This window comes from Genypterus blacodes, unplaced genomic scaffold (genome assembly GCF_046128005.1).
Source record: "Genypterus blacodes isolate CSIRO-AG114 ecotype Tasmania unplaced genomic scaffold, CSIRO-AGI_Gbla_v1 ptg000055l_1, whole genome shotgun sequence".
In the NCBI taxonomy this organism is placed as follows: Eukaryota; Metazoa; Chordata; class Actinopteri; order Ophidiiformes; family Ophidiidae; genus Genypterus; species Genypterus blacodes.
In genome coordinates this window covers 3,961,016-3,974,063 of record NW_027466867.1, presented here as the reverse complement: position 1 = coordinate 3,974,063, position 13,048 = coordinate 3,961,016, and the positions used below count along the sequence as shown (strand labels likewise).

The 13,048-nt window shown below is 41.9% G+C and overlaps 1 protein-coding gene across 2 annotated transcripts; it reads left to right on the top strand.

Annotated features, from left to right (window-relative positions):
• Nucleotides 1-8,285: 8,285 nt before the first annotated feature.
• LOC143002097 (hypoxia-inducible factor 1-alpha-like) lies at nt 8,286-11,429 on the top strand. 2 transcript variants are annotated; one of them, XR_012963752.1, is made up of 8 exons: nt 8,286-8,358; nt 9,452-9,516; nt 9,612-9,707; nt 9,802-9,908; nt 10,014-10,283; nt 10,362-10,452; nt 10,544-10,654; nt 10,740-11,429. XR_012963752.1 is itself a non-coding variant. In XM_076152043.1 (8 exons), exons 5-8 carry the CDS (start codon nt 10,241-10,243, stop codon nt 10,889-10,891), a joined length of 387 nt encoding a protein of 128 aa, XP_076008158.1. In that variant the 5' UTR covers nt 8,286-8,358; nt 9,452-9,516; nt 9,612-9,707; nt 9,802-9,908; nt 10,014-10,240; the 3' UTR covers nt 10,892-11,429. The 2 variants fall into 2 exon arrangements, 1 of the variants encoding a protein (XP_076008158.1); XM_076152043.1 differs by having other exon boundaries at nt 10,014-10,278; nt 10,544-10,649.
• The last annotated feature ends 1,619 nt before the right edge of the window (nt 11,430-13,048 follow it).

Here is a 13,048-nt window from a genome sequence, read left to right as displayed (position 1 = left end):
CAGGGAATATTAGTCGAGCAATGCTGCTGTCAGCCGAACATAAAGGTCAGAAACTGAATTAAAAAGGCTCAGTGGAATTGAAAAAGATCGATGTGGGAGATTTTAGGTGGGGTTTTTTTTAAACTGTTAAAGCTCCTCTGTTGACAAGATTATTGTTGTCATCCAATTAACAGGAAACAATTCTAAATCCTAACAAGTATATTTGCAGCTCAAATGTGAAATACTGAGCAACACTTGCACTACCCTGCCACTTGCCTCGAAACTAAATAAGCCCCAAATTGGAAGGAAAATGAAATGGTGGTACAAAAACAATTCTTGGTTTAGTTACTCCTAATTGTCTAACTGTAACAAGGTTGTTTTACAGCGATACCGTCTCTGGGACAGCCCTTCACTGGTTACAGCTTCGGGCTTTGATATTGTGAGATCCCTGTGTCTCGTTTGGATCTGTAGAGTTCCCCAGGGCGCTGTTATGGGCCCCTTTTTGCACTTTGCCTTATATTAGTTCCAGCAACTAAGTATAGGTGCAACTTAAGCCATGTTTCCTGATTCCCCAAGGTCTCAGTAAATTGGCAGAGTGACATTCCCGTCTTAACATTATGTTCAGAGTGTAGCCACTCCGAGACACATTTTGAGGGAAAATAATCAAGCCCTGAAGTGTGTAGCAGCAGCATTTGAGAGCAGGGAAGCAGAAATTAATTTGTTCGCTGACAGGGAGGATGATATTGCAGTTGGGTTTGTCTGAGGGGGAGAAGACTTTGCCTGTGTTCATAATTTACTGCAGTCTAATCAGTACTTTCTGCACACTGTTCACACAAGTAATGATTCACTATATAGGTCATAATTTTTGCTGTAATTTTATGAATTATATTGAATCCTCCAACCCAGTGCTGGTGACAGGCCACATTTGATTCTCTCGATTTATATTCCCGCTGCTTCTTGTTCTATTATTCACTGGTTGCATAGAGAATGTTTGTGTTTCTTCCCATTGAACTGCTCTTAATAAGATTATCCAGAATTTGCCCATGCTGCAGCCAGAGGAGGATAAAATGCCAGGTTCTGTTTCAATAGAGAATATACTGCTTTGGCTACATTACTGAGGCTCTGGCTGCGAGAGGGGAAGTGAGGATAGGGTCATATTCCACTCATTTTATTAGAATAAAGTAGATACTGAGAGCATCTGATAATGGGTTGGAACAGGGCAGCAGTGATGTATCAGTCCTGCTTCATCTTGTATGGGGACATTATTACCGTTAAATTGCAACGAGTGGTCAGAGATCCAACCAGCTCACACACAGATACCTCAGGAGGGAGAGAGAGAGAGAGAGAGAGATAGAGAGAGGGAGAGAGAGAGAGAGAGGTCTGGTAGGCTCCTACTTTGACAAAAATAAAACATTGGAAAATATGCAATAACAACAACAACCTCAAGGTCCAGCTCCAAAGTCCAACTAAGCGGTACAGATGAGCACTGAAGCACACAAGTACACCGAGAACGCATTTACTGTATATTACACTCCGGGCTACAGCGCTGTCAGACTAATGATAACATATGAGCTGAACAAATACTCCAACAAATGCACCAAAATGTATATGTGCATTATGTGCATGTATAGTACACACATTTACATGTACATACAGTATAAGCATCTATACACAGCAAATACTTACATCAATATACCAATGCAGCATGTAGACACGCTAATTAAAATCTAAGTTATGGAGTAAATTTAATGGCTTGTTTGTGTGTGTGTGTGTGTGTGTGTGTGTGTGTGTGTGTGTAATCCCCAGTGATCAAAGCTTTTCTTCCCTGCACTCCCGTGTTCCTGTTGTTCTCCTGAATTTCAAAACTATAATAGCATTTTTTTCTCCTTTAACCGAAGCAATTTCTACTTCCATGGCCCCAGAATAAGATCTTTCCCTTTTCACCTCAGTGGTTTCTGCTGTCTGCAGTCACAGACTTTCTTGTAGTCTCTACCCTCGTCTTCCTGTCCTCCCTCCATATTGAAACAAGTTCATAATAGAAATCGGTTCATCAACTTCGGCTCTTTTTACAGCCTCCACAAAGCTGCTCTCTGTGTCCCAGTGGTGTTAATCTTTCTAATGAGCTTTCCCTTCCTGACAAGGTTCTGCATCAACAAATGGGAACTTAAAGATGGTACTGAAATAATGAAAATTCACACTGATGAAGAGGAAGAACCCAAGGAGCATAATAATGACAATATCTTAGCTTGTGCAGGGTTTAGTACTGTCTTTGTTGGAACAGAAATAACAATGGCTCATAGTCTGGTTAGGCGCATTTTGAAATCACTTCCTGGCAATAGAATTGAAAAGTCTTAATATGTAGTAGGTGTTTTTGTGAAGTAACAATTCCTTACCAGTCTCCTTATTTTTTCAGACTTCCGAAATGTTTCCTTTTTGCCTTCAAGCAGCCTTATCTGATAGAGTAGAGCATTGTGCAGTAAAATTAGAATTTTCACCTACAGGAGAATTATCACATGATCACATCAGAGGAAAAAAGATGGGGAGGGGGGGTGTTAAACTGGAAATGTCCCATGCTGTAGTGGTTTACCATGCGATTGAAGGTGTTTAGAGCTGTGATTGTGCCCCTTGTCTCACAGGTTCTTGTGGAAGCCTGTCCTGTTGAGATGTCCTACTTCTATTGCTATTATTGTTGTTGTGTTCCTTCTCTCCTCCCTCGCTCTCTCTGACTCTCTCTCCTCTCTTACTCTCTCAACCTAACCGGTCAAGGCAGATAGCCGCCCACCTATAGAGGTTTCTTCCAGTTAAAGGGGAGTCTTTCCTTGCTCCAGGGGTGAATGTTGGGTTCTTAAATGCTCTGTGTAGAAAAATGCCTTGAGATAACATGTGTTGTGATCTGGGACTATATCAGTAAAGTTAAATAGATAAAGTTGAACTGAAACGCTGCAGAAACAAAACAGGGTGGAAACTATTCGACAAAATAAGAGGTGGAACGCTTCAGTTCATACGGTGTAGATCATCTTAGTAATGCACTGCAGCTCAGGTAAATGAGAGCAGTCAAATCAGTGCCACAGCGTCCATCCACCTTTTCATTATAAAGGAAGGTGACTGTGCCTGCAGACAGAACAGGTTTCGGAAAGATTTACTAGTGGTAAAATGCAAAGAAAGCATAAGTAAGTACCAGATTTTTCATACAAACAAACGCCAATCTGCTTAGATTTTGGTGTTTTTAGCCACTTTAAAAAAGGATTTGTTTCCACTTCTTATTTATGCAAAAAAAACAGAGACCCACGGACCATATGTGTACTAAATTCGGTCGATATATTTTAAATCACACCCACTGTTCAGTCTCTTTAAAACTGCACATCCAGATGGAAGCACTAGAACAAGCCATTTAAAGTTTCAACCAAAAATCTCTGAACTCTTATGATGAAGAATCTGGATGCAGAGAGTCGTTTCCCCTCTGATCCAATGCTTGATTTTTCATATGCCTTAAGTTTGAGCCTTCACATACTGTGCAGTGTTCAGAATCGGCACCACAGAGAGCTGACAGCAAAGAGCATCAACAATTCATTCTCGGGCAGTGGAACTCCAGCTCCAAAGTGTGTCAGCATCGCACACTGCCATGTTTTAAACATGTCCCACAGAGAGGAGTGATAGATGGCTGTCACTCTGTTTCGTTTAAAAATCTGCAAAGCTGTGGATTTATTCTGATGCATGCATGTTCTGTCATAAAAAAAACCCTCATAAAAACCTCATACTATTACATATTTACATAAAAAATACATACGAATACATAATTTAGCTTCAAGTTGAGCCTGCTTAACGTGATGAACTGGATTTCTGTGTTGTTACGCCGTGCATGATGCTCTTTCACATCACTCATTGTTTCTGCTGCTAATGAAGTGTTCTGAGCACAATCCAGGCCTGAGGGAGAGTCAGAAACGCAACAACCTCATTTGCATGTCAGGTGTTGCTAATTGTCAGGGTATTAAAGGACGCTGCACACGCCTCTTCATGCGATATGTTCCTCCGTCATTAAGATTACGCCCAGATATCTTAACAAGAGTTCTTTTGTGGCCAGAGGGACAGCTGGCACCCCACCGAGCAATTTCGGTGTTCAGAGAGGAATAGCTGGAGGGGTTAGAGACCTCAGTGATTGTGAAATTACATTCTGATGTAGATTATGTTCATTAATTACACTAATGATGCTGATGTCTTAACCTCTCTCTTGATTGTTATAAGAATCCTCCACACATTTTCAATTAAACAGCTCATTTCAGTTGTTATCCTATATCAAGTGATGTAACGGAACACAATAGATTTTATTGGTATTAATAGATCATAACTTTTTGCCAAGTTTTTGGCAAAGCCTCAGAATGACTCATGAAAATGGTTCATCCAAGAACTGCTAGAGACTGCAAGAGACTGATGCAGGTGGTCTTGTGAGTTGTTAGTAACACAATGCTTTTCGTAGATAATTTTATGTTTTTTTAGTGTGTAACCCTCATTTGTGTTAAACAGGAGTGTTAGTTGGAAGGCCTGCCCAATTGCGCCAAAGCAAACTCATTTGTTCTGACTGCTGACAACAAGACTGATCACAGATGCCACTCAGCCTGTATTTAGGCTCAATCTGCTGCTCATTAGACGTGGTGGAGAATTGTGGTGAAGCCGAGGCAGAGAGACATGTGGACATGTTGGAGAGGCTCGTGGTCGGCCAATTGGCAAAACACGCAATGACTTCTGTCACACAGATCGGCCTTTTAATATTGTGAGAGATGCAGATATCCAGAAAGGTTTCGTAAATATGTGGATTAAAGGTAAACTACATAATGAACAAATTCAGAAGCAACAGATTTTTGTATAAAATAATCTGTTCTTGGTTCGCCAAATATCAGTGTCAAACTTCCAGTTTTGATGATTGAAATTGACTGAAATTTCCAATGTAAGATGTCCCTGATCGCCTTTTTAATTAACACAAACAAACACAACATACTGTACATAAAAGTGGAGTACTGGGCTCAGTTAAAGGAATATATTTTTGCACAAAGTAGTGATTGTTTAATGTGACAAATCTATTGTGTTTAATGTGACAGATGTCAATTTGTAGTTAGCTTTTCAATTTGTTCCACTGTGGACTGCTTCAACTTGCTTAATTGAAATGGTCTTTAGACATGAATGAGCATGAACCTGGGGTTTAGTTGCTCCACTACACCATGGCAAGCACAAACACACACACACACACACACACACACACACACACACAGAGGGACAATGTATAACTCCGCTGGCAGTTCATTAGCCTTTATCTCTGTTAAATTCGGCCGCCCTGGAACAACATGGTCTGAATCAAGTCTGAAACCATCAGAGTGGAGCTTGGCAGGATTTGGTTGTTCATTAATTACATTCTGTAATGAGTATTTCTGTTGAACATGATTATTACACTGGTGGGATAATGGCTGTTTATTTTATGGCAACACAAACATAACCACCGCGGTCCTTTCATAATGTCATCGGGAGGAACATTTATTCTGGCTTTCAGGGTTGTGGAAATAAGTTCCCCGTCTCCTTGAAATATAGAGACCCTGCGATTCTATTAAGCCCCTAATTGATTGCAAGCACACAGTCTGAGTCACACCCGCGCTCTTGCCTGCTTTTGCCTCCGTTTTCTTTGTGCGGGTCATACTGTGCATGACTGTGACCGGATTTGTCGGGGGCGGAAAAATTATTTGGCCATTGGACCAAGAAGACTAACAAGACCGACCAGTTCACAAGGGCATTCAAAGAAATAGAGGACGTGAGAAGGCTTCTGGTGGAAGGTTTGACAAAACATGCAGGATCTCTGCCACCCTACTCATTATGTTTACATTCAAATGCATTTTCAATTATCTCCTTCGTAAAATATAAGTCCTCCTTGATTGAGTTCATCACCTGTTTTTACCAAGTAGGGAGGAATACACCATGTGCTTCTTCCAAATGTCTAATATTGAATGTGCTGTTCTAATGACAATCATAATGATAATAATCATGCAAGGAAGCATTGACATTTTAATAAAAGAACCTTGTGTTTCAGTGTATGCTTCTTGCTATTTTCTTCCTTGCAAAAGCTTACAAATAGAATTGAAAGCGGAATGTCACAAGGAGCACAAGAGGCACAAGGAGCACATTGAAGGTTGGTTTGTTGTTTGTAAAGACAAAGGGATGGGAGATGGGAGATGCATGTTGTTGTTATCTAACAATTCACACGTTTATGTTCCATACTAGTAGAAAGGGTATAGATAAATGGATGAAGTAATGCTCTAGATATCACCCCTATTTTAGACCTTTTAAGCCTTGCATTAAAATAAACAATTATAAGAATCCCCTGCATTTTGTCTTTGACTCTTTGTGATGCACATTAGATGATATGTCATTTCAGATGACATAATATCACTGATTCATAATTGAATATTCATGAATCTCACTTTGTGCTATGAAGTCTTGCTGCTGCAGATGGTACCGCTGCAGGTTTGCAAATGTTTATACTAATAATTTTAGCTTTTTTTGCTGATTCATTGATTTATTTCCACTCAATATGGGCTCCAACTGCTGTTTCTGCTCATTTTCTCTGTGTTCTTTTTGCTTTTCAGAGTCACAGTGGGGGAGCACGAACCTATCCCAGCAAAAACTGGATGCAGGAAGACTCTCTGGACAGGCTATCTGTCCACGTTATTAATTCTGAATCTCCAGCATACCTGACTTGAATGCAATTGGACTCTCTGAGAAAACTACAGCATTCTGAGGAGACCAAGACAGAACGTCCAAGATCCACAGCATTTACCAGACAAATTTGATTTAACCTTCATCCGATCCAATCAAAAGAAGGTAACTTGACTCATATATTTTGCCAAAGAGTTGGCAGCGGAAGAGTTGCCAGTTTGTGACGGAGTGACACTGCCGAGGTGTCCTTGAGCAAGGCACCGAACCCCAACCTGCTCCACAGGCTCGGGGGTGCAATTTCAGATGTGTGTGTGGATTGCATGGTGTGTTGTGTATACTGCATGTAGTAATAAAATGCATATGTCTGAAAACTCAACTACTGGGATCAATAAAGAGTATTCTTGTTGTTGTTGTTCTTCTTCTTCTTTTCTTTGTGAGACAAACTATTGCCATGAAAAAAACTTTGCTTTGCTGGTACAGTAGAGGGCCTGGAGAACAGTGAGCCTCCTGCAGGTCAGTAACCCAGCTCCAGGCAACGAGAGCAAGGCCGGCTGGTCAGTACTGCCCAGCAGCATGAGGTCCACTGCAAGGCAGTAGAGTTGCTTGTAGTCTGCTGCTGTGGATCATCGAAGCTGCAAATGAATCTACAAGCCATGCTCCTCCTTGGCCCTTGTTATAGAGCCGGGGGCCACACTGCGAGCATGGCAGCACGGGAAATCAACCAGCCTACACAGGTCTCCTGTGGAGAGTCTGTGTGCCCCCTCATGCTCACGCTCACACTCACTCCCCTCTTTGTTTCTTGAGTCTCAGCAAGAAAGGATGATGGACATACTCATGTAAGGATTATCAGCTACAAATGTAAATTAACTATTGCTTCCAAAAATTACATTATTTTCCATAACGATATTACGGTTAAATATTGCGGCTTTTTACTTCTTACTGCCCAGATATAGTACCGCCAATTTATTATGCGAATTCCTATATCATACCTTGCCAAGTTGCCCAATAGTTCCCTAACTGATAATTAATTAGATGGATTGACAACGTATAATTAGGTAGGTCGATGTGACAGAGCTGATGCTCTTTATAGACTCACTGGAAAGAGGAAGCATGGCACACACACACATGCGCAAGTATTGACTTGTCTCTTGTTTTGACTGAAACTCTCTGTGATTCCTTTTGATTGCAGATTTATTCCATGTATCTTATTCTATGTAAATGAGGCACCATTTATATTTCATTTAACAAATTACTGTTGTTACATTCAGCGTAACAAGCTTCCTGAATCTAATCAAGGCTATGGTTTAAAAGACGGGGCTCTTCTATTATGACCGGCGCCGCTTTTACAGTTTTTACGGTAATGGCTTCGCGAGGAAAAACTCAGAGACCAATTGCATGCGAGTTAAGCCATCCCACGTGATACTAATCAAGCCAATCAGGTTTGTGCCTTTTGGCGCGAAAAATTGTGACGCTCCAAGCAGACAGGTGACGTCTACGTAATGGTTTAGCGAGGAAAAACTCAGAGACCAATTACATGCGAGTTAAGCCATCCCACGTGATACTACTCAAGCCAATCAGGTTTGTGCCCTTTGGCGGTAAAAAGTGTGACTCTCCACGCAGACAGGTGATTGCTGAGTCAGAGCCAAGTTGAATACGGAAGCAGAAAAAGAAAGAGCGACACAGGTAAGTGAAAATGTTGTGCTTTAGCTTGTAATTCTCTGCTTGAGCATAAAGTCGGAACATTTTGCTGACGTGTGTTAAAACTAAAAGATATATACAGACGACTGAGCCGGAGAAAGTTGAGAAATAGGAGTGAGGCGGAGAAAGGGAGACAAAATGGTGCTCTCCAAAATTGTGTAGTCGACATACTTGTTCAGAATCGGCGTTCCGTATTAAAAGTGCCAATGTGAAACAGCATTATGAGACAAAACATTAGGGTTTTGAACAAATATAGCCGCTTAAATATAAAGTGAGGTCGTAGAAAACAAGTGGTCTTAGAGCCCAATATGAGCAGAGTCCACCGGGATCCTCAGAACCTCAGAACTGCTGGTATTATTCTTTCCTCGTTTTGTGTTGAGATTTATTATCTGTGAAATCAGTTGAGTCAAGGTGTGAAACAGAAAATGGGAGATTCAAGCATTTGCTTCCTTTATTTTATATAAGTTGAGCATTTTATTTGAACATGCTGAATTATATTTTGAAATGCAGCTCCACTTTAACTTGGTACATAAATGTTCTATGTTACCTGACAATAAATATTGTCAAATCGTTTTTGAATCGTACTAAATTTATTTGATTTGACAGTCAGGTATTGATTACAGGCAGATGTTGATACAACGGGCTACTTAAATATCACACTACATAGTGAGACATTATGATCTTTTCAGACCTTTGCTCCGAGACATTTTCTCTACTGGCGCTCTTTAAATTGTAGTTGAATCCCCTTGCTCTACAACATAAACACATCTGCTCCATGACGGAGCCGAATACAAACGATTTTATTTCATTGTTTTATTTGATATTTTGTTTTATTTATATATTTATAACTTAAATAATATGTATTTAAATATATTTCATGTATTTCATGTATTTTGTATTTTATTGTATTAACTTGTGTTAAGTCAAATGTCTTTTATTAGATTAAATGACATTTAAATTACTTTATTTTCATTTCATTTATTTCACATCATGTGGCATGTTGAGCTTGAAATTCTCTGCTTTAGCATAAAGCCAGATCATTTTGCTGACATCTGTCTGTTTTCTTCACATTTTCCAGGGTTGGTGGTTCGGTGACCCAGGGACTAAGCGGCGGTACATCGGTGTGAAGATGCTGACACAGAGGTAAATGCTTAGAAGTCATGACGTCTGGTGGCTAAGCTGCACAATATCTCACCGTCAGCTTTGACGCGTTTTGTGTGTCTGTCATTTCACTCCAGCATTGTTGCCGAGCTAAAGCCAAAAGACCCCATGTTCCCGGACGTGGCTCCCAGCATCCTGATCCACAGGGTCATGATGGGCTCTCCAGCTAACAGGTTAGCATGTTTACGGATTTGTTTAGATTGTTGAAAAGATTTGTTAACGTGTTAATTTGTTAACGTGTGCATCGCTGCCCTTTATGGCCGACAGGACCTCTGCTTCCCCATGGACTCAGACATGAGCTCAGATTTCAAACTAGACTTGGTTGAGAGCTGTTTGCCATTGATACACAACCCAGGACGCCAATCACCACACAGGTATGTCACGGTTAAGACTACTGTACTAAAGACATCCTTGATCTAATGTAGGGAAGGTTTCCTCATCCCTCATTCACTCATTGTATCTTTGTCTGTGTCTCAAAGGCAATGGGAGGCTTGGACCTGGACATGTTGGCTCCCTACATCCCCATGGACGATGACTTCCAGCTGCGCAGCCTGGCACAGGAGGAGCCCATGTCGTGTGGATCACTCACATCTATTGAAAGCTCTTCTGCTCACAGCACACAGGAGGTGCACAGCTCCTATCCCAGCTCGCCATTCAGCGGACAAAGCAGTCGTGCAGCATCACCGGCCAGGCGGCGCCCGAGTCGATGGATGCTCCCGATCCAGCTGCGATGATCGCTAAGTGGTAAAGTAGGTGTCAACAAACTTTACTGCATTTCCTGCAGCAGATCTAATTTATGTTGCTAAGTCACTGTGACTGTGTTGCAGGGTGTCACAGTTCAACAAAGAAGCGTCACTCAGGACCTTGGCAGCTCAGAACCTACAGCGCAAAAGAAAACTGTCTGAAATTCTTGGACAGGTGAGTCATCAACAGCCAGACATTGTTCACACATCAGGCTTTACATCTTCACATGCAGGGTTTGAGCCTCTGGGTTTGATGTTTTCCCCAGGGAGCATTGCTCAACGACCAACAAGAGCAGAAGAAGATTTTGAAGGTCTCCGAGTCAGAGGCACCGTCTGCAGTCTTCCATCGGACCATGCTTCTGCTGCCCACAAGTGAAGTAACCCATCGTCCTGACAACGCTTTACATGTTTAGCAAAGCTCTGAAGAATCACAGTGATGATCTGTGTTTTCATTTCTTTCAGATTGGGCGAGTCGTCTGCTGGGCAGTACGTCCGAGAGCAGCTCCCTCTTCACCTTGCCGCACCTCACCCGCGACGGTCGACGCCCCCCTGCAGGGCCAGCAGTACCTCCTGCTGGGAGAGGAGCTGCTGCTGCTCTGGACCACGTTAACTGAGTCGATGCTCAGCCTGCTCACTGCTGGACCAGACTGGACACTACAGTTTCTCCCCAACGTTCTCAGTCCCTCTCTAAGGCCCCGCCCCTTATTTATGTATCTGTATGAGTCTGACCTTAGTTTGGCTGCCGCTTGTGCACTTCATGTGATATCTGCAGCATTCCACCGTACAAACGCCACAGCAGGGTCTTGGGTTTTGGTGCAAAGGATTCCTTTTTCCAGCAGGTCACCACTGACCCTGGGGCTGCTGACAGCAATGTATTGTAAGCTAAAGTCTCACAATTTCTATTTTCTTAAAAAGAAAACTATACCCAGCAATTTATATCAAGCCTTTTATTTTATTTTATTTTCCTCGTACTTGTATGTTGTAGTACTTGTTCTTAACAAATGTGTTTACTCCACAATTATAAAGTTATTGTTTAAACCTTGAGTGGTCTGAATGTTCTCTCCATTTAACAGTTATCAGTCTGAGGTAAATACATTGAATTGTGTAACAGTCCAGTACATGCCTCTTTAATACATTACTGTAAGTGTGTTACTGTACATAGTTCATTCATATTTTACTTGTGTGTGAACTAGATTGTGATGGAGGAGGTGAGGATGGACTCAATGATGGAAGAGAAGAAGAGCACCATCATTGTCTTTGGCAGGTTGAACTTCTTCAGCAAGTGGGAGCTGATGTTGAGCTCGGGGTCCTGGGAGATGATGGGTCCCAGGAATCGAAAGGACTCCACGGTGTCAGCTGGGGAGTCACACAGAATGATAGCGGGCGGGGCTGCGTTGAGTCAGAAATCCACAACCATCTCCGTTGTGTTCAGAGCATTAATCTCCAGATTGTTCTGCCTGCACCAATTCATCAGACGGTCAATCTCCCGCCTGTAGGCGAACTCGTCCCCATCAGAGATGAGTCCAATAAGCGTGGTGTCTTCCCCGAACTTCAGGAGCTGGACCGACAGATGACTGCAGGCGTTGGTGTTTAAGGAGAAGAGCAGAGGAGAGAGAACGCAGCCCTGATGGGAACCGGTTCTCAAGTAGCGTTTGTGAGTTGCTCAGTTAATGGTGGTCAGTATAATACCATTGATCCATGCCCTGCTCTACAACATAAACATATCTGCTCCATGACGGTCTAGTAGTGTGTGCCTGTAAATACGGTGTGTGTTTTGGGTCTAAATCCAAAGGAGAAAATGTTATGTCATTGTTTTATTTTTATTTATTTATTTATTTATAACTTTAATTAAATGTATTTAAATGTTTTTAATGTTTTTTTTTTTAATTTAATTGAATGTATTAACTTGTGTTAAGTTAGATTTCTTTCATCAGATTAAATGACATTTAAATGACTTAATTTTCATTAAATTAATTTCACATCATGTGGCATGTTGAGCTTGAAATTCTCTGCTTTAGTATAAAGCCAGATCATTTTGCTGACATCTGTCTGTTTTCTTCACATTTTCCAGGGTTGGTGGTTCGGTGACCCAGGGACTAAGCGGCGGTACATCGGTGTGAAGATGCTGACGCTGACACAGAGGTAAATGCTTAGAAGTCATGACGTCTGGTGGCTATGTTGCACAATATCTCACCATCAGCTTTGACGCGTTTTGTGTGTCTGTCATTTCACTCCAGCATTGTTGCCGAGCTAAAGCCGAGAGACCCGATGTTCCCGCTAAGAGGTAAAGTAGGTGTTTAATTTATTATTTATTTTTTATGTTGCTTTGTCACTGTGACTGTGTTGCAGGGTCTCGCAGTTAAACAAAGAAGCGTCACTCAGGACCTTGGCAGCTCAGAACCTACAGCGCAAAAGACAACTGTCTGAAATTCTTGGACAGGTGAGCCAGACATTGTTCACACACCAGGCTTTACATCTACACATGCAGGGTTTGAGCCTCTGGGTTTGATGTTTTCCCCAGGGAGCATTGCTCAACGACCAACAAGAGCAGAAGAAGATTTTGAAGGTCTCCGAGTCAGAGGCACCGGCTGCAGTCTCCCATCGTACCATGCTTCTGCTGCCCACAAGTGAAGTAACCCATCGTCCTGACAACGCTTTACATGTTTCAGCAAAGCTCTGAAGAATCACAGTGATGATCTGTGTTTTCATCTCTTTCAGATTGGGCGAGTCGTCTGCTGGGCAGCACGTCAGAGAGCAGCTCCCTCTTCACC

What these genes read in the sequence shown, in the direction of transcription:
- LOC143002097 (XM_076152043.1), top strand. Translation starts at nt 10,241, where the DNA reads ATGGATGCTCCCGATCCAGCTGCGATGATCGCTAAGTG. An exon ending in TGTCTGAAATTCTTGGACAG is followed by an intron (nt 10,453 to 10,543) that starts GTGAGTCATCAA and finishes TGTTTTCCCCAG; the next exon opens with GGAGCATTGCTCAACGACCA. An exon ending in CATGCTTCTGCTGCCCACAA is followed by an intron (nt 10,650 to 10,739) that starts GTGAAGTAACCC and finishes CATTTCTTTCAG; the next exon opens with ATTGGGCGAGTCGTCTGCTG.